Here is a 21,671-nt window from a genome sequence, read left to right on the forward strand (position 1 = left end):
CAATGAAACGGTAGGAGGGACGCAATCACAATAAAATCAAATCCCATAACCACTGGGTGGGTGACTCACAAACTGGAGAACAATTATACCACATAAGTCCACCCACTGGAGTGAAGGTTCTGAGCCCCACGTCAGGCTTCCCAACCTGCGGATCCGGCAACGGGAGGAGGAATTCCTAGAGAATCAGACTTCGAAGCCTAGTGGGATTTGACTGCAGGACTTCGACAGGACTGGGGGAAACAGAGACTCCACTCTTGGAGGGCACACACAAAGTAGTGCGTGCATTGGGATCCAAGGGAAGGAGCAGTGACCCCATAGGAGACTGAACCAGACCTACCTCTTAGTGTTGGGGGGTCTCCTGCAGAGGCAGAGGGCGGCTGTGGCTCACCGTGGGGACAAGGACACTGGCAGCAGAAGTCCTGGGAAGTACTCTTTGGAGTCCTTCCTATTGGACTCTGCTCCCTCTCAGGGCATGAGAACTCCCCATTCTGATCTCCCAACTCTATTTAATTGAGGTTTCTGTTTAATTATTTACAAAACTTTAAGTGTAAGGGAAATATGAAGCAAAATAAATAGACCAGGGGATTTTCACTATTTTTGACCCTGAAAACAGGGTTCTGGTCTTCATTCCTCTCCTAATTGACTCTGGGAAAATCTTTTCATATCTGGGGTGGCTGTTTTCTAACTGGTAATGCAGACATACCAAAGTTTATGAGTAATTAATATATGTCTACACTACTAACACAACTTATTTGCATATATAACAATCTGCAAACTAAGAAGTTTGTATTACTAGACAATCTCCAACTACCTACCAGCTCTGAGTTTATTATTTTGCTTCTAAATGAGACATTAATTACAGTAAAGCTAACACTGTCCCCACAGACATAGCACAGTGGAAACATCTAGGTAGGAGACTGCTAGGGCAGCTGGTTTCCTGAAGACACAGGAACTGTGAAGCGTGAATGCAGTATGTGGTAGATCCAATAACAAAATCAAAAGTTAGAAAATAATCAGAAATTAATTTGACTAATTAAATGGCCGTTGAGAACACTTTGGTCACTGTAAGACGGCTATGTATATCGGGAATGCTTAGCACATGCAATTAACCTTCCCCCGCTGATATGCGGCTTTTCTGGCTGAGACGAGTCCTTCAGGCTCTCGGGGTTCCCAGCGCACCTTGCGCTGCTCTTGGCGGGAAAGGTGACCCCGACCAAAGGTCAAAAGGCTACTGTCTCGCCTCCGCTGGCTACCGTTGAAGGAAGGCGCAAGCGCATTGGGCAAAGCGCGTGCCACGTCGTGCCTCTCTCCTGGTCGCTGCCGCCGGACCCTCAGACGTTACGTAATACATGTTTGTTTTCTTTATTTCCTTTCTTTCCCTTTTCTTTTATTCTTTTGCTTTTTAATGTCTTTTCCTGTTACCTCCCACCTACTTTTAAGTTTCTTAACGTCTTAACGGCGAAACATTCGGGGGAGGGGGAAAATGTGTACCTACTTATTTTTCACAGAGGTTCTTGAGAATAGGTGAGTTCTGGCCTCTGGTCCAGAATTATCAGGATAAATTTAAATGTTTACAGTAAATAGACTCTTCTGTGAAGTCTTCTAGATGAATTGTCTGGTTAAGAAAGATAAAATTGGAACCAAAAATATCGAAACTTATTTCAAAATATCAAAGAATTGAGAAATCAAAATCAGTCCAAAATATCTAGAATATTTTCTGTTGTTCTTTTATTGTTGTTCCACAGAATAAGACAATGTGTTATATCCAGAGCCATGCTCAAGTTCCGGGGAGGAAAGTTAACCTGATTTGGTCATTTTGAAACTACAAATTTAAAACAAAGATTAAAAGATTATTTTAAAGGATTTGGCAGGGGTAGTTTTTCATTACCTACTTGTGCAATGTTGTCAATGTTTGAATACTGTGAAGAAAAATAGAAGATTTTGCTTTTTTAAAAAGGTCTTTTAAAGAGCTTTCTTAATAACCCTTTTATGTGAGGGTTGCTAGTCAAAGGGTTTAAAATTAGCACTTTACTCAAAAGAGTTCTATAGCAAAATGAATCTGTTTTCAAAGATTCCATTTTAAGTTAAAAAACATCCTGTCATTTGGTCACATAAAATTCTTTCTGACTTTACATATAATAAACCAAATTAGTGATAAAAATAAGATCTGAAGTTAAAGCTTGTATTTGTGTCACAAGGTTGAATTAAAGAAAATACTTTATCAGAGGATGGCCACTGCACAATTGCAGAGAATCTCCATGGTATGATTTCTTGTATTTTTTTATAATCTTGTATTGTACTATATTTTGATTTAGCTAATTTTATTGTTTCTTGAAGTCTCAACTATTTTTATGTTTGAAAGTTAGAGTCAACTCTTTGAGGGTTTAATGATATCAGTAAACTCAATGTTTTAAGAAATGAAGATATTTGCTAAACTAAGTTGAATTAGTGGAGAATTCTATTGGATGCTTGATGCATTGTATTAAATTGCTGGTTCAAATTCAGTTCACATTAGGTATCAATGAATGCTATTAGGTTCCTTTGATGAAATTATCACTCATGCAGTCCGCTCCTAGAAAATGAATTTTTATGCCCCACAGGCAAACATAAAATTGTCTTCCCTTCACAGATCTTGCATTACAGTTACCTGTGTTAAACCCAGTCAGTGACTAAAGAGAAAATCAGTGTTATCTATCCATGTATTATGCAGTTACAGACAGTTAACCTGCAAGGGATTTCTAACACGATTCTTAAGCATTTTTTGCATGTTACCTTTAGGCTGCTACCCTGCAAACACCCTCACATTTTAGAAGCCACTCTGATTTTGGGGGGACTACTAACTGCTATGGTTAAAAATTCTTTGGGAAAGTACCATGCTTATGCAAAAAATTAGATCTACTTTTTTTTTTAATGAATATCATTTTTGTAACATATAATTATGCTACTTTATAATTCTTTATTTTAGTTATTTATTTTTGGCTGTGTTAGGTCTTCGTTTCTGTGCGAGGGCTTTCTCTAGTTGCGGAGAGCGGGGGCCACTCTTCATCGCGGTGCGCGGGCCTCTCACTGTCGCAGCCTCTCTTGTTGCGGAGCACAGGCTCCAGACGCGCAGGCTCAGTAGTTGTGGCTCACGGGCCTAGTTGCTCCGCGGCACGTGGGATCTTCCCAGACCAGGGCTCGAACCCGTGTCCCCTGAATTGGCAGGCAGATTCTCAACCACTGCACCACCAGGGAAGCCCTAGATCTACTTTTAAGTTCAGGAAGACTGTATTTTTAGTAAATCTAAATAAAATGTTTTAATTTCCCTTGAATTTAGAGTGCGTTGGTATTTCCCAGTAAGATGTCAACTGAGCAGCAGTCTTTAATGTTAGTGAAGAGGCTTCTAGCAGTTTCAATATCCTGCATCACGTATTTGAGAGGAATATTCCCAGAATGTGCTTATGGAACAAGATACCTAGATGGTAATATAATGTTAATTTAAAGACTTTCTTTAAAGATGTTATTTTTATTTTGGCTTGCTCTAAAATGATAATTTTTGACTTAGGGATTTTGTTTTTATAATAACAGCTTTATTGAGATATGATTCGCATATTTAACAATTCACTCATTTAAAGTGCACAATTCATTGATTTTGGGTATATTCACCACAGTCAGTTTTAGAACATTTCATCACCTTAAAAGGAAACCCCATACCCATTAAGTCACTCTCCACTTCCCCCACTTCCCAGTCCTAGGCAACCACCGATCTGCTTTCTGTCTTTATGGATTTGCCTATTCTAGCCATTTCAAATAAATGAAATCATACAATATGTGGTCCTTTGTGACTGGCTTCTTTCACTTGGCATAATGTTGTTAAGGTTCATCCATTTTGTAGCATGGATTAGTACTTCATTTTTTATGGCTGAATAATATTCCATTATATGAATATACCACATTTTATTTATCCACTCATCAATTGATGAACATTGGGTTGTTTCCACTTTTTGGCATTATAAATAATGCCACATTCCTGTACAAGTTTTTGTGTGGACATCTAAGTGATTTTTTTAAAAAGTATATTCAATACCTTTGAAAGCACTTAACATAAAAATTTCCCTTAATCTCTCAAGTATAATATCACCTGACATTATTCTTATAATGATGAAGTAAATAGTAAAAACATCCTATTTATAACCTCCTACAGTGGTAGTGTATGTTCTTGTGTTATTTTAAAGAAGTAAAAGTAATGGAGCCAGTTTATACTATAATAATAACTTATTGCCTAGCACATAATGTATACCTAACATTGTACACCAACTCTGTGGGCAATATGTTAAGCACCATGTTATGTATGATATCTTGTTAGTTCACATTACAGACCTATGAGTTAGATATTATTCCTATTTTTCTGATAAGGAACCTGAGACTGAGAGATCTCGTCCTTTCCTCTATATTACTTGTTGCTTCCTTACAGGGCTCTGATAGCCTGTTAACTTCTTGGCCTTTTACAAGTATTTTACTGGGATAAGAGTCCATAGCAAATATGCTAAGACTCTTGGATAACAATGGCATGAAAGTGTTATATCTAAGTTTCTATAGTTTTTGTTTATTTTTTATTTTTTTAAAAATTTATTTATTTATTTATTTATTTATTTATGGCTGTGTTGGGTCTTCGTTTCTGTGCGAGGGCTTTCTCTAGTTGCAGCAAGCGGAGGCCACTCTTCATCGCGGTGCGCGGGCCTCTTCACTATCGCGGCCTCTCTTGTTGCATCATTATGATGCCATTTTATAATAAGGATAAAAAGATTATTTGTTTCCACGTAAACTTTCTTCCTTTAATTATATTAACATCAATCATCTGGAAGTTAATTGCCATTAATAATAAACCTGTAATACACAGCTGAAGAAAATAATCTTCATTTAAATTTCTAGTTGTTTGCTAATCTTTTTTTTTTTTTTTTAAATGCAAAGGCAGACTTTTCTACACATGACTTTTTTTTTTTTTTAATAAATTTATTTATTTATTTTATTTTTGGCTGTGTTGGGTCTTCGTTTCTGTGCGAGGGCTTTCTCCAGTTCTGGCAAGCGGGGGCCACTCTTCATCGCGGTGCGCGGGCCTCTCACTGCCGCGGCCTCTCCCATTGCGGAGCACAGGCTCCAGACGCGCAGGCTCAGCAGTTGTGGCTCACGGGCCCAGCCGCTCTGCGGCACGTGGGATCTTCCCAGACCAGGGCTCGAACCCATGTGCCCGGCATTGGCAGGCAGATTCTCAACCACTGCGCCACTAAGGAAGCCCTGTTTGCTAATCTTAAGTAGCTCTATATTTATATCATTATTTTTGCATTTAGATCTGTATGTCAAAATTCTGAGAGAAGATAAGAATTGTCCAGGATCTACACAGTTAGTGAAGTGGTAAGTGAAATACCTAATGAAAGAAAATTATTTTTTCTTAAATCACATTTTTTTGTGCCTTGGATACCTTTAAGTGTTTAACCCAGTTTTAGTGATTCCCTCTTTAACTCTGGATACCATTTTTGCAGGTCTTTGGATTTTTGCATTAAAATTTTACTTTATTTCATGCTCCATGTGAGCAGGCTTCACTTTCCTATTATTGTTCCTCACAAATAGCTGCCAGATATTTTCTATCTTCCTTTCCTTCCATCCCCTATTGACATTTTATATTTCTGCCACATTGTTTTATTATTTTAAGCTAGTTAATAAGAAGGAAGCTTTAATAATAAAACTGTGTATTATTTAGTAATGAGATAATATGGAGACTTATTAAAAGAACTATTTTCTGGAAGTGCGTTCAGTCTAAAAATGAATCCTTGATTATTTTTTAGGATGTTAGGATGCTATGATGCTTTACAGAAAAAATATGTAAGTCGGTATCTCTTTATCCTTTTTTTCTACAGTTTATATTCTACAAATGTAACAGCCATTACATGTAGTAAAAGATTAACTTAAACTAACTTGGGCATAAGCCAGTCCAAAGCTGAAAATTTGAATATTTTAAAGACTGATTTTCAACTCATTTAAAGCAAACAGAATTAATACTTTACAGATTTTGCCAAGTTTTGGTTGTTAACACTCATTTGTATTAATAACGCATATTAACTTACAAAAACTTAATGAATTAAAAAGTCTTTTAAAATAGTTTATTCATTAGTTTCACATGCCTTCTATAATCATGTTTTTACTAATAATTTAATAAATTATTTCTTCATGAGAGTTCAGAAATAAATTTACATGTAGTCTAGGTTAAATTGTGACAAGCCTTTTTGTATACTTACTTAGCTTATGTTTGTATCAACATATACAAAGAAGTCCAACTCTAAAATAAATTATGAAAAAGATAAAATTTTATACATGGTCACCAACCTCCCTCATTAAGACATTATGTATTTAATATTCATTAAATATTGAGTGCCTGCTCTGTGCTAGGCACGTATTCTAGGTAGGATCTGGGTAAGCTAACAATGGTCAACAAGACAAAGAGTGTCCCTTCTATAATGGGAAAATAGTCAATAAAACAAGGAAATTAGATAACATCCAATAGTGTTAACTGCCATTAACATTTTAAGAAAAAGTATGTGGCAAATGGAGAGATGGGATAACTTTAGATAGGGTAGTCTGAGGAGCTTCTCTGAGGGGGTGATATTTAAGCTGAGACTTGAATTAGAAGAAACCAGCTAGGCACTGATTTTGGGAGAATATTCCTGACAGAGCAGCAAATGCAAAGAGTTGGAGTGGGGTTTGGAGAGTTCAAGGAACAAACAGAAGGCCAGAATGATTAGAGTGTGATGAGCAGCGCAAGAGAGCGGCAGGAGATGAACCTGTGGAGATGGACAGGGCCAGAGCATTCAGAACTGTGTAGGTAAAGAGTTTGGATTTTGGGACTTCCCTGGAGGTCCAGTGGTTAAGACTTTGCTTTCCAATGCAGTGGGTGCGGGTTCAATCCCTGATCAGGGAGCTAAGATCTCACATGCCTCAGGGCCAAAAAACCAAAACATAAAACAGAAGCAATATTGTAACAAATTCAATGAAGAGTTTAAAAATGGTCCACATCAAAAAAATAAAAAGTATTTAAACAAAAAAGAGTTTGGATTTTATTTTAGGTGTAAATAAAGGCCATTTGAAGGTTTTGAGTAGAACTGTAACATCATTTGATTTATATTCTAAATTAAAAGAAAAATCACTCTGAACTACTATTTAGAGAATGTACTGTAGAAGAAGAATAAGATTGGAATTAAGGAGAATGGCACTTAATCCATTACTACAGTACTGATAAAAAATAATGGTGGCTTAGACCAGGATGGCAAAGGAGAAAAATGAGAAGATTCAGGATATATCTGGCAGAACTGACTGGACTTGTTGACGATTGGTTCTGGAGTATAAGGAAAAGATCCAAATCAAGGATGACTCAGATTATGGCAGATTACTTGAGTGAATGATTTCCTGTGATTCTCTTTTCCTATAGTCTCCAAAGCCTCTTCCCTTTACTAAATGAGCAGGGCCCTGAACTCTCTTTTTTCTCTTTTCAAAATCAGTTCTCATACTGGTAATATTTAATGTGTTATTTCACAATATATATTTTCCTTGTAACTGGCAGTAATGCCCCTGTTTGCTTAAGTTAGTGATATGAATTTCAGCCTTCAGTAAGTCAACTAGAAATAGATATTTTGGGGAATAGAGAAAGATATCTGAGGTATTGCTTTACCTGCATCATATGAAGTCTATTTAATGCAAGATTATTTTTATTAGGAATAAATTTGAAATAGGACAAAGAATTCTTATGGTCCATCATGCAAAAATATTTTATAGAATAAAAATAAGATTTTTATAAACTACTATGTATAAAATAAATAAGCTGTAAGGATATATTGTATAGCACAGGGAATATAGCCAATATTTTATAATAACTATAAATGGAGTATAACCTTTAAAAATTGTGAGTCACTATGTTGTATACCTGAAACATAATATTTAAACTATGATAATAAAAATTTAATTAATTTTAAAAAATAATAAGATTTTTGTTCTTTGTTATGTTTCAGCTAAGGATGGTTGTTCTAGCTGTAAGTATTTTTAAATTGTATATTCTTTTTTAAAGACTGTCAAATTCAGCCTTGCTTAATTAAATAACATTAAAACCACCTATTGATCATGTCACTTGATACAAACTACTGATCTATTCAATGGAAAAGTAGCGAATATTTTGAGGGGGTCATTTTGTATTTTGTTTTACTGAATTCATTTACTATTTTAGTCTAAATATCCAATTTAGTTCTCCTTGAATACTTAGCCTCTACAATTTACTAAATTGTAAATTATTTTTAAATAGGTATACACTAATCCAGAAGACCCTCAGGTAAGTATGCTTAAGTTAGTAAAAAAAACATAATGCCAAAAAAAAAAAACCATAATGCCTCTAATATCTATAAGTAACATAAAAATATAATATAATAATATCCAGTGCTTTTAACTTTGCTTTTATCAATGCACTTTCACATATATTTTCAAAATTTGAACCTCATAAAGACTTTTTTGAGGTAAGACAGGGCTTGTATTGTTATCTTTAAACAGATTAATACACTTACTACAAGAGAGATTACGTGACTGAGCCTAGGCCACAAAGACAAACCATTAGAAATAACCTAAATCTCCTGACTTCTGGTTCTTTGCAATATTTTTTAATTATATTTTTTTTAGAATTATAGAATGTTTGAGTTTGAGAAAAATAAGATACTCATCCTTAATCTTTGAATATTCACCCCAATCCAGTCACATCTACCTGTTCATCTGACAATCAAAGGAAAGAAAGGGTTATAATAAATGAAAGGGAAAACCAGAGGACAAGAAACAAAGGGGAAAGATCTACTGAGTGCTTACTATTCCTAGGCTCTGTTCTTTGGGGTTTCATGTGCATTATCTCCTTTATTCATTATAACCATCATGAGGTAATATATCATTATCATATCCACTTTATAGATGAGGAAACCTAGATACAAGGTTTCCTGTGTAAGGTCATAGTGGCAGAACCAGAATTTGGACCTAAGAAGACCAGTTCATGATCTGAGTGCTTACCCATTACACTATAGCTGTTACAATATAGTGTTTCATTCAGTCATGGAGAAGCAGATTTTTAAAAAAGAAAGAGAAAGCTAACCCCATCCCTAAGTGAGCAATGGAATATAAAGAAAGCAATAAAAGTATTAGAGCTTCAAGAGAGCTAGGAATGTCTTTTCTTTGATACTACAAATTAAGCCTACAATTAATGCTTAATATATGCCCATGGTGACAAAATCATATGGGCAAAGGCTATGAATTATTTGATTGTTCAGAAACTAACTGTTCAGAAAGTGTACAGAAAATGTACATGTGAAGATGTTTTATAGTTGCACATTTTTTCTTTCAGTAAAAGAGCAACATTGCTGATGCACTAATATTTATTGAATGCTTAGTGTGCCAGATACTTTATTAAGGGCTGTATATAAATTATCCCATTTGATAAATATTCATAGGCACCAATGAGATAGGTACTATTTTCAACCCCTTTTATTAGCTGGGGAAACTGAGACTTAGGAGGCTTAAATGACTTGCTGTGGTTACCAAGGATTGAAGCCCTGTGCTTAGCCATTCTGTTAGAGGAAGAGATGTGCTGCCTCCCTCACCTGCCTGCTGAGTTCCTTCTCTCTGGTATATAAAACATACATTGCAATGACTGGGGGAATAACTATCTCTCCAACACTGAAGCCCCAAATCCCAGACCCTGGGAATTGACTATTAGGACTGGAAAGTTTCAATGAACGAATAGGGATTAACATGCAGAAAAAATTATTAAATAAATGGTGAGTCATACAAAAGCTATATATAGCTACTTGGCCACAGGTACTGTATATCAGATTCATAACTGCAGTATTTTCTATTTAAGACAATTTCAGAATGTTACCAGTTTAAATTCAAGTACACCAGTAATGGACCAATCATGGACTTCATGAGGTATTGTTCTATAGTTTTCTTTTTGTATTACAGATTACCACTTACTAATATTAATACTATATACCTAAACTTCAGGAATAATTCTGAAACTTCTCAAACATCCCCAATTAACCATCAAGGATACAAAATATCCTTGGAGTGGCTGCAAGCCAGAATTCTGTGGCTAATTATATACTGTTTTGATTGTGAAACAGAGCCAAAGAGTAGGAAAGCGACTGTATGCTTAAGTGATTAGAAATACAATAAAGGGCTTCCCTGGTGGCGCAGTGGTTAAGAATCCACCTGACAATGCAGGGGACACGGGTTCGAGCCCTGGTCCACAAAGATCCCACATGCCGTGGAGCAACTAAGCCTGTGCGCCACAACTACTGAGCCTGTGTTCTAGAGCCCGTGGGCCACAACTGCTGAGCCCGCGTGCCACAACTGCTGAAGCCTGCATGCCTAGAGCCTGTGTTCCACAAGAGAATCCACCGCAATGAGAAGCCCATGCACCACAACGAGGAGGAGCCCCCGCTCGCCGCAACTAGAGAAAGCCCGCACGCAGCAATGAAGACCCAGTGCAGCCAAAAATAAAATAAATAAATTTTTAAAAATTAAAAAAAAAAGAAATACAATAAAAGTCCATCATTTGTTTCCTTTAAACATCTTGTATAAAATGCATATTAATTTAATATATGTAAATTAGTTTATAATAATAATATTAACAGTGATATTAATTTTTATAATAGTGGCATTAAAACACATTATATCACCATTTTTAACTTAACAACTTAATGCTTTAATGGGAATAAGAATCTCAAGTAGTAAAATGTGGAGTTATGTTATTAGAAGCCATGGGTGCTATAAAAGAAATTAATGTGATTCTCTTCCAGTAAAAACCAAATCAGTGAATCTAGTATGTCATCTGCTGACACCAAGAAAGCAAGTATTCTTCTCATTCGCAAGATTTATGTTCTAATGCAAAATCTGGGACCTTTACCTAATGATGTTTGTTTGACCATGAAACTTTTTTACTACGATGAAGGTACTATTTCCAGTTCATCCTGTTTCAGTTGGTATCTGTATATTTTCTTGTCATTGAAACAGTTTCCATCCCAAATGTTTGTAAGCACCTAAATTGTTATATATATTTTCGAAATTATAAAATTTACATTTAATATCAGTATTTGAAAAAATATACACAACTTCTCCAGTGGTCTGAACATGTCCACGTGAAGTTCAACCTCATTCATAACTAAGGAAGTGAAGCAATGAGATACCATTTTTCAGTTATCGGATCAGTAAAACTTGTAAAATCATTGTTGGCAAGGGTGTGGGGGTAAGCAGGTACTTTTGTATACTCTTGAGGGAATGTATATAGGTGCCATGTAACATTTTAAGAGAACAGTTTGGCAGTATCAAAATTTGGCACATTCTCTTTAATACAGAAATTCTGTAGCTAGAAGAGTATCTTGGGAATATACTTAGACAAACTTGCAAGGTTATATGTTTATGAGGATATTCATAATGTATTGGTTAAACTAGGAACAAACTGGAAACAACCTTGAGTTGTTTATTGGAGGACTGAGTAAATAAATTATGGTGCATCTATATAGTAGTGCTGTGCAAGCTATTTAAAAGAATGTGCTGATAAATTGTTATCCAAAAAATATTAAAAACAGATTAAAAAGTGATGTTAAAGGGCTTCCCTGGTGGCGCAGTGGTTAAGAATCTGCCTGCCAATGCAGGGGACACAGGTTTGAGCCCTGGCCCGGGCAGATCCCACATGCCGCGGAGCAACTAAGCCCGTGCGCCACAACTACTGAAGCCCGCGCGCCGTGCTCCGCAATAAGAGAAGCCACTGCAATGAGAAGCCCGCGCACCGCAACGAAGACCCAACGCAGCCAAAAATAAAAATAAATAAATTTTTTTAAAAAAGTGATGTTAAAAACAGCTAGGTACAGAAGAGTATGACCTCGTTTGTGTTTTTTAAGGAGATATACATGTATTAATTATATAATGTAAATATTTATTATATATTTATTATATAAATATATAACATATTATATACTTTACATGCATCGTATCTTCTAGAAGAACATAAAGCATCAACAATAATAACTAACATTTATTGAATACTTACTCTGTGCCAGTTCTGTTCTGAGCATTTTACAGACTTTAATACCACAGTGACCCTATGAGGTAGGTACTAGTATTTACCCCACTTGACAGATGAGAAAACCAAATCAAGGATGACAAGTAGTTTCCTCAAGGTCACACAGTCAGTCAAGTGTAGGGAAAAAAGTTTACCTTTAAGGAATAAAATAGGAACTTGGAGATAGTAGGAGAGTGATTTTTACTTTTTATTATATGTCCTTCTATACTATTTGAAATTTCTTTAATCTGCATATATTTTATAATAATAAAAACTAATGTATTTTCTTCAATTTCATGAACAGCACAGTTTATACTTACTTTTCTGCAGTTACACCCCCAGATTACCAACCTCCTGGTTTTAAGGATGGTGATTGTGAAGGAGTGATATTTGAAGGGGAGCCTATGTACTTAAATGTGGGAGAAGTCCCAACACCTTTTCACACCTTCAAAGTAAAAGTGACCACTGAGAAAGAACGAATGGAAAATATTGATTCAGCTATATTATCACTAAAACAATTAAAAACACCACTTCAAAAAATTCTCATGGACAAAGATGATTTTGAAGATGAACAGGAGCATTACGTAAGTGTAAGTATATTCAAAGAGTTATGAAGAACAATAGTAATGAATGTTTGATTCAATTCTGAGGACTTTAATAGCTATAAATATTTATTACAATCATAAACTCAAGTTTGGAAGGGACCTTAAAGAAGGTTAAGGTTTGTGGTTTTAAAGCTTTTTACCTGGATGCAAACAACATTATTCTCAGAAATTTAAAACACAACTATTGTAAATGAAGTAAGGAATGGTCCTGGAGGCCCAGCCACTCACCACCTCACCTACCCTCATGGTGGACTCTGAGGAAACCCCTTGGTCTGGAGCGTAATTTGAAAACCACGGAATTCCCTGGTGGTCCAGTGTTTAGGACTCAGTGCTTTCACTGCCAGGGCCTGGTTTCAGTCCCTGGTTGGGGAACTAAGATCCCGTGGCGTGGCCAAAAAAAAAAAGAAAAGAAGACCACTGAACTACTCCAATCCCCCAACTAATGCTGGAATCTTTTCTACCATACAACACCCCTGTTAAGTGCTCATGCTTGAATTTCTTCAGGGCCTGGAAGGTCAGTGTCCTGAAGCAGCCTGGAAGTTCCTGGAAGGCAGGAAAAGTGTCTTATTCATCTTTTTAATCCTCCTGTCCCTAACGCTTAGATTTTTTTTTTTTTTACAGTTTTAAAATTCTTTCGTAGTTACATGTTTCATTAATCGTGTCTGAGAAAAGTCATTGATTTTCATTTTGTAAGCATTATTTTGTAAGGACAAGATACAGTGACAACTTCCAAGCTTTTTGCATATCAGAGCTGAAACTGAAATTATCTCCATAATTGAATTTTCACTTCTTATTTGTAATAAGTTTATCCTTAGGAGGATACTTTCATAGTGTTTGATCACAGATGAGTTTGGGCATTGCTATCACTCAATAACGTTAAGCATCTGTCCTAACGCTTAGATTTACGGAATGCATTCTCCGTATTGGTTGAATGAATGGATGAATTGAAGTATAAAAAAAGCTTTTTTTGTTATAGCCTCACTCCCAGAAAATCTTTCATCATTAATACAATTGTTCTTTAATCTCATCTTTGTTGTTTTCTCTTGTCTCATTTTATTCTAAATTATGACCACAGTTCTTATGTATAGAGACTGACTATTCTGATTTAGGCTCTGTGGCCACATCCTTACAAGTAGAAAATTCAGTTTTTAACGAATTCAGTCAAAGAAGAAGGAATCTTCTTCCTAAAACCTAAATCCCAGTCTTGCCTTATAAACAAATATGGCTGGGATTTATGAAGTGTTCTTTAAAATATTTAAAGCTCTTTGACAAATGTCACAAAGGGAATAATAATTATAGACATTAAACCTTTGCTATTTCTACCATACCATAACTGTGCTTATCCTTCCCCAACTCCCTGAAGAGGGTTGGGTCATATTCAGAGTTTATGCTAATATCTATACAGAAATTCCAGAGCTACAGAAGTGGTAGCTTGTTGTGTGACCATGTCTAATTCAGTGCTCTCAAACAATAGTAAGATCTAAGTGTTCTTAGAACCATCATACATTTTTGAGAAAGTTGTATATTTTTATCATCTGCCTTAAAGCAACCCTGCAAAGTAAAAAAAATAGGATTTTATACTTTGGATAAATAAGTTGCCTTATTATAGTAATTATAGGGCCACTTTATTTCTAGCAAGTGTAAGGTCGTTGTAGTGTTATGTTATATTTAACCTTCACATAAAACAAATTTGTTCATAAATATTCTACCCAGTTGTTTTAGTTTCTTTTTGAAATGTGTCCATTTTCTCCTTCATGTAATTATGTAGGGTGATTTTGACATTGAAACTAAAAGGGAAGAGCAGAAAAAAAACCCTGGATCTTCTGAACTTGGAGGTGAGGAGTTAATGAAAATGTAAATTAATTCACTTCCAATTCAATTTTATACCATTTTAACTTTTTTTTTTTTTTAACAGAACCAGGTGTAGTTTGTGAAGAAGATGAAACTATGAGGTCTAAAGAAAGTCCAGATCTTTCAATTTCTCATTCTCAGGTATAAATTTGACAGTTCTATCTCACTTCTAATTTGATTTTTTTCAAAAGAAAGGTGCTTACATGCTTATTTAGTTATTTCTCAGATTTTCTTATATTCTAGGTCTTTTAGAAGAAAATTAGGTATTAAGAATGCTTATTAATAAAATTCGAGAATTATACGTTGAAAAGTTTTGAGTATATTATTGGTTGATTTGTTTAGTAATGAACGTAAATACTGTTCAGAGAATCTCAGAATTTCAGGCTAAATAAAATCTTAAGCAATTATTAACTCCACCACCCTTTGTATTTACAAATGGACTATATAATACATTTTTGTTGCCTTGGAGCAGAACATGTTTAATTTTGTTTTCTACACACAGTAAAATACTGAAACAACATTTAGATAAAATCAACATGAAAATAATGGGACTGATGGTTGTCTGCCTTCCTTTGCGCAGCCCTTCTCCAATGGGGGTGGGCTGAAGTTCTTATCTTCTGGAAGAGTGGTGCCTAGTGATAATTTGGGACTTTCTGAATTCAGTGAATGGTCAATTGTGTACAGTGTCAGTTTCACTATCTTTACCTTTGCACTTTTTATGACAGTAAGAACCAACACAAAATTATTGGTTTTCATTAACTCAACATAGCAAGACCCTAAATTTTATGTGATTGAATTTTTGACCCCCATTATTGTTATGAAAAACTTTTATTATATTATTTTATGTGGTTTTGTGTAATTATTTTCTTTTCTAGGTTGAGCAGTTAGTCAGTAAAACATCTGAACTTGATGTGTCTGAAAGCAAAACAAGAAGTGGAAAAATCTTTCAGAATAAAATGGTAAAAGCATCTCTTTAGATTTGTTTTTCATTCTAACCTTGTAATTTCCCCCCATATTTGAGTTTATTTTGCTTTTAATACTTCATTTATTGGACCAACGTTTGGTAAGCACATACTATGTGTCAGGTACTTTACTAGGTGCTGGAGGTGTAACTTGCTCTTAGATGAAAGTCTAGTAATTGGAGGTCAACAAGCAGTGATACAGGGCCATAATAGCAGTCTGAATAGGCTACATAGAGGCACAAAAGAAAGAATGGTTAATTTTACTGAAGGTACAATAGAGAGCGGAGGGACTTCCCTGGTGGCGCAGTGGCTAAGAATCCGCCTGCCAATGCATGGGACACAGGTTCGAGCCCTGGTCCAGGAAGATCCCACATGCCCCAGAGCAACTAAGCCCGTGCACCACAACTACTGAGCCTACGCTCTAGAGCCCGCGAGCCACAACTACTGAAGCCCACATGCCTAGAACCCATGCTCTGCAACAAGAAAAGCCACCCTAATGGAAAGCCCGCGTGCCACAACGAAGAGTAGCCCCCACTTGCCCCAACTAGAGAAAGCCCACGTGCAGCAATGAAGACCCAACGCAGCCAAAAATAAATAAATTTATTTTTTTAAAAAATAGAAAGGGGAATCCAGGAAAGGCTTTGAAAAGTGATGCTATCATCCAGACTCCCAAGGAAATTTCCTAGAACACCAAACTGTTCCCATGTTCTATCTTGTAAATGGACTATCTTGTTAATAAGACATTAAAAATGACTGTTTTATGTATATCTTACATAAAGTGAATCTCTTATTTTTTAAGAAAAAAACCCCTACTGCTTTATTTTAGTTTTTGGTATGAGTTGTACTGAATAGAAATCTGTATTTTATTTAGACCCTTAAGTTACTCTCAAAGGTTCAGAAGTGAAGAAAAAGCATTCTGTAAAATGTAAGGAAACAAATAGCACACTCTAACAGTGGTATGCTGGAGCATTTGTTTCCAACTCTTTATTCAGTGACATCATGTTGACAGCTTGAAACTGGACATGATGAGAGTATTCATAGCATGGAAATCAGCAAATGCCTCAACTCAGGATTTCTTTCTCCCAGAGAACTGTTTGTTAAACATTTACCAGAACACCACTGATGATAGTGCCATTTTTAGGTATCCTTTTTTTTTTAATTAATTTATTTATTTTTGGCTGTGTTGGATCTTCGTTGCTGTGTGCGGGCTTCTCATTGTCGTGGCTTCTCCTGTTGCGGAGCACGGGCTCTAGGCACGCAGGCTTCAGTAGTTGTGGCACGTGGGCTCAGTACTTGTGGCTTGCGGGCTCTAGAGCGCAGGCTCAGTAGTTGTGGCGCACAGGCTTAGTGGCTCTGCAGTATGTGGGATCTTCCTGGGCCAGGGCTCGAAACCGTGTCCCCTGCATTGACAGGCAGATTCTTAACCACTGCGCCACCAGGGAAGCCCCTAGGTATCCTTTTTTTCCACATTCTCGATGGGAAGTTAGAACTGGTAGAAGGCAGCATTCAAACTAGTGTGCTGAGAAAAGCAAGAGATAAAAGAATTTCAAAAATTACTACCTCTAGCAGCAAAATGTTCTTCCTAGGCAGCTTCTTTAGGATGAGTATCCTTTACTATCCTTTACTCCACCAAAGTACTCCTGTATTTGACAATAATGACTGAATTATGGTTAGAAAAGGGCAGGAAATGAAAATATTTAATAATATATATACTAAGGAAGTTATCATTGAAAAGTGCATTTCAAGCATCAGAAAATAAGTATGTACTTTTAGAGAATAATACTATGACAGCTAATAATTTGTCACCATCTAATATTCATTTTAAAAACTGCATATGTAGCATTATTCACAATAGCCAAAAGGTGGGGAAAAAAACCTAAATGTTTGTAACAGATGAATGGATAAACAAAATGTGGTATTTATACAGTAGACTATTATTATTCAGCCATAAAAAGGAATGAAGTACCAGTATGTGCTACAACTTGGATGAACCTTAAAATCATTATGTTAAGTGAAAGAACCCAGTCACACACACACACACACACACACACACACACACTCTCTCTCTCTCTCTCTCTCTCTCTCTCTCTCTATATATATATATATATATATATTATATGGTTCCATTTATATGAAAGTCCAGAATAGGGATTTGTATAGAAACAGAAGGTCTTAATGCTGGTGGGAGGATGGGGGAATAGGGGAGTGATAGCTATAAGGGTACAGGATTCCTTTTTGGAGGATGAAAGTGCTGTAAAATTGACTGTGGTGATGGTTGCACAACTCTGTGAATATACTTAAAATCACTGAATTTTGTACACTTTTAAATGGATGAATTGTATGGTATCTGAATTATATCGCAGTAAAGTTGTTTTTTTAAAAACCGCATATAGCTGCCTGCGGTTGAAAAAGCATGTTGGTTGTTCTTTGAGAAAAAACCAATTAGTAATTATTCTATCTTTGTGCAGGCTAATGGAAATCAACAAGTAAAATCTTCTAAGGAAAATCGGAAGAGAAGTCAGCTTAAATCTGCGAAAACAGTAAGTCTTATAATAATATATAGGCTGAATAAAATAGCAAGTATCAGAATATCATTACTATAGATTAAATTTAATGATAAATATGATTATATTCCTGGATATACCTCAGAGCTCTGGTACCCAAATCTTGTTTAAATATATTTGATTCTAAAAAATGGGGTGATTTTAAAATAAAATATGCTATGTGGTTTATTAATTTTTCCATGTAAACATTTACTATCTTATTCCATGAATGATTTGAAATAGTTGGAGGAATTTATAAAATAAAAATCAATGTCAGGGGACTTCCCTGGTGGCGCAGTGGTTAAGAATCCGCCTGCCAATTCAGGGGACACAGGTTTGATCCCTGGTCCGGGAAGATCCCACATGCCGCAGACCAACTAGGTCCATGCGCCACAACTACTGAGCCTGCACTCTAGAGCCCGCGTGCCACAACTACTGAAGCCCGCACGCCTAGAGCCTGTGCTCCGCAACAAGAGAAGCCACTGCAATGAGAAGCCCACACACCGCAACTAGAGAAAGCCCACGCGCAGCAACAAAGACCCAATGCAGCCAAGAATAAATAAAAATAAAATAAAATTTTAGGGCTTCCCTGGTGGCGCAGTGGTTGAGAATCTGCCTGCCAATTCAGGGGACATGGGTTCGAGCCCTGGTCTGGGAAGATCCCACATGCCGCGGAGCAGCTGGGCCCGTGAGCCACAATTACTGAGCCTGCGCATCTGGAGCCTGTTCTCCGCAACAAGAGAGGCCGCGATAGTGAGAGGCCCGCGCACCGCGATGAAGAGTGGCCCCCACTTGCCGCAACTAGAGAAAGCCCTCGCACAGAAACGAAGACCCAACACTGCCAAAAATAAAATAAGTAAATAAATAATAAAAAAAAAGAAAGAGTGGCCCCCACTTGCCGCAACTAGAGAAAAAGCCCTCGCACAGAAACGAAGACCCAACACAGCCTAAATAAATTAATTAATATTTTAAAAAATGGAGTATCATTAATAATAACTAAGTATTAAAAATGCTAAATAAAATAAAATAAAATAAAATTTTAAAAGATCTATGTCAGGAAAAATATGAATAGAATGAGAAAATGAGAGTACAAGAATATTCAGGCCATTTTATTTATATAGAATTAAAATTGGGCCACAGATTTGATCTGAGCTTTCTAGAGAAAGTAGAAACAAGATAAGTTACCAAATCCACATGTTCTCTAATAATATAGCATCTCCTCCTAGTACCTTAGAAGAAAGAAAATTTTCTTGACCTAAATCTTGTAACAGTTGTCTTATATTTGGAACCTTATTTTACCAAATCAGATAATGTATTTGTCATTTCTGAGATAAATATTTATATTTTTTCAACCAGAATTTTTATTATTAGTAGTAGGTTAAAATTAGATAACTGAAAACTTAAGATTATTTTTAGAAATCAAGTGTTAAAGGGGTAATCTCAAAAATATACTAGTTGGTTAATACTGTTTTCAATTTATATATCTTAAGAAGGGAATGGAATAACCTGATATATTAGGTTCTTTAATTTTTTCCCCAGTATATTAAGCCTTGATTTTTTTCTGCAAAATCATAATCCAATTTGTATCATTAGTGAGTTTTACCAGAAAAATAAAACTTTGATAACTCAGAATCTTGTTAGCAATTTTCCTAATTCACCCTCCCATTCATTCAAGGGTGCATTGAATTTCTAAAATCTATCAGGCACTGCTAAAGCACCATATACAAAAACAAAACATGATTTAAATCTTACATGATGCCAAAGTGGAATGTTTCTCTATTTGCTGCTCATTTTTTAATCTTTCCCCCCTCATTCCCCTCAAAATATTTTACTATTTTGAGAACATAATGTCAAATCTATCTTTCTAACTACTCCAACATCCCTAATGAAAATCTTATACTTTGTAAGGCTATACTTTCAGCAGCCATCAGGATATATAAATATGTCAATAATAAAATTTACCTACTTTTAGAGGACCCAGCTAGCGTATCTTAGGAAATGGTATGTTAGTTACAATTTTTTAAAAGAAGAAAGGAAAGAAGGAAGCAAGGGAGGGCCCTCAGAGACATGAAAAAGCTCGAAATTTAAAGACATTTAAACTGGAAAGTATCTATTCTTAGTAGTTGTTTTCTTTTGACAGGTCCTTCATCACTTTGATTCTTCTAGTCAAGAGTCAGTGCCAAAAAGAAGAAAGTTTAGTGAACCAAAGAAAAATACATAAAAAAATTTTTTTCTGCATGTTTGCAAAGTTCTTCACAACATTTAAAGGACATTATATTACTGTTTTAAGGTGTGTTTGCCCTACCTCTGAAAACTTACATGTAGTCTTAAGCAGTTAGTACACTAAAATTAATCCTTAGCTGACTATCATATTGTGATCCTTAATCTTATCTGAGACAAACTCAGGAGAACTTTTGAGTAAAAAGTACCAGTGTCATAATTTATTCTGTGAATTATCTACTCAATATTGATCTATCTTCCATTTTGGTGGACACTTCCTTTTAACATATATTAACGTTTAAGGTCCTCTAAAGCCATTTTTTGAAGTAAATAATGTTTATTTTGGTATTAACTTTTGATAGTAATTCACTTTTTACTTATGTTAAAACTATACAATTTAACTGGCTATGTCTGTCATGTTATTAAAACAATGTTCTTCAGTACTTTGATATAGTGTATTAACATGATAATATATAATGTACAATTAAAAAGTGGTGCTTTAACTTTTTTAACATTTTTTACTACAAGACAAAATGATTTTAAAGTCTGGCATTTTTGGCAGCATAAATAAAATATTGTTCAGCATCTAGATTCTTTCATGGCTTCCAATTTTTATTTAAATAGCAGAAAATTTTTAGGCACTAATTTTGAGATCATTTCAGTAGATGTTACTTTGCAAGAGTTGAGCACACTTTCTAGAACTTCTGAGTGGTAGTGAAAGATACTGTGCTTTTAGTGAGAAACCTGGGACCCAGTTCCAGACTTGACTGTTTTCTGTGCTCTAGAAAAGGAAAGCTTAAAACTTGGTCTGTTTGCCTCTTGCATTTTCAGCAGCCATATTCTAAAAACATACATTATCCATGGGCTTGCCAGTAACAAGCACTAATAGAGAATGTTAGAATGAATGCTATGGTAGAAATGTGCCTATCCTGTTTAATGTAAACCAAGTAAATGTCCACAAACTGACCCAGATCGGGTTTTTCTGGAACAGGAAAGTTAGGGATAAGCTAATTGTCGAAAACAACCAATTTTTAAATGTTTATGTATTCTTAGCTCTATTGGATCCCAACCCGTCTCACCTAATTGTCACAGTATACACTGCTACAGTAACACACCTGCTACACTGAGGTTGACCAACAGAAATCTTTGTAGATCGGCAGCTGGTGATAGCTCACTGAACGCTTTGATTGGCCGGTTTAATGGGGGTGGGGAGCGCAGCCCTCTTTCCTTTCTCTACCAAGGTTCCTTCATTGGATTCACCAGCTGTCAGGTTGAGCCCAAACCTGCCTCCTTTTGGTGGTGTTTGTCTGGATCGCAACGCAATAGCCGGGCGGGGGGAGAGCCTCCCCTCGTAAGCTCCGATTGGCTGAACTCA

The 21,671-nt window shown here is 35.8% G+C and overlaps 1 protein-coding gene and 1 long non-coding RNA gene across 2 annotated transcripts in view; both read left to right on the plus strand.

Moving 5' to 3' along the window:
- The window catches only part of LOC309614300, a 276,916-nt gene that overhangs the window by 7,636 nt on the left and 247,609 nt on the right, over positions 1-21,671 (plus strand). The window lies entirely within an intron of this gene.
- HORMAD1 (HORMA domain containing 1) lies at positions 1,237-21,599 on the plus strand. The gene is made up of 15 exons (XM_082362296.1): positions 1,237-1,342; positions 2,199-2,261; positions 3,317-3,461; positions 5,328-5,391; positions 5,823-5,859; positions 8,037-8,057; positions 8,324-8,350; positions 9,914-9,981; positions 10,854-11,005; positions 12,446-12,705; positions 14,489-14,555; positions 14,636-14,712; positions 15,447-15,530; positions 18,002-18,073; positions 20,217-21,599. Exons 2-15 carry the CDS (start codon positions 2,229-2,231, stop codon positions 20,295-20,297), a joined length of 1,188 nt encoding a protein of 395 aa, XP_082218422.1. The 5' UTR covers positions 1,237-1,342; positions 2,199-2,228; the 3' UTR covers positions 20,298-21,599.

The sequence above is a fragment of the Balaenoptera borealis genome (genome assembly GCF_965194805.1).
Source record: "Balaenoptera borealis genome assembly, chromosome: 1".
Lineage (NCBI taxonomy): Eukaryota > Metazoa > Chordata > Mammalia > Artiodactyla > Balaenopteridae > Balaenoptera > Balaenoptera borealis.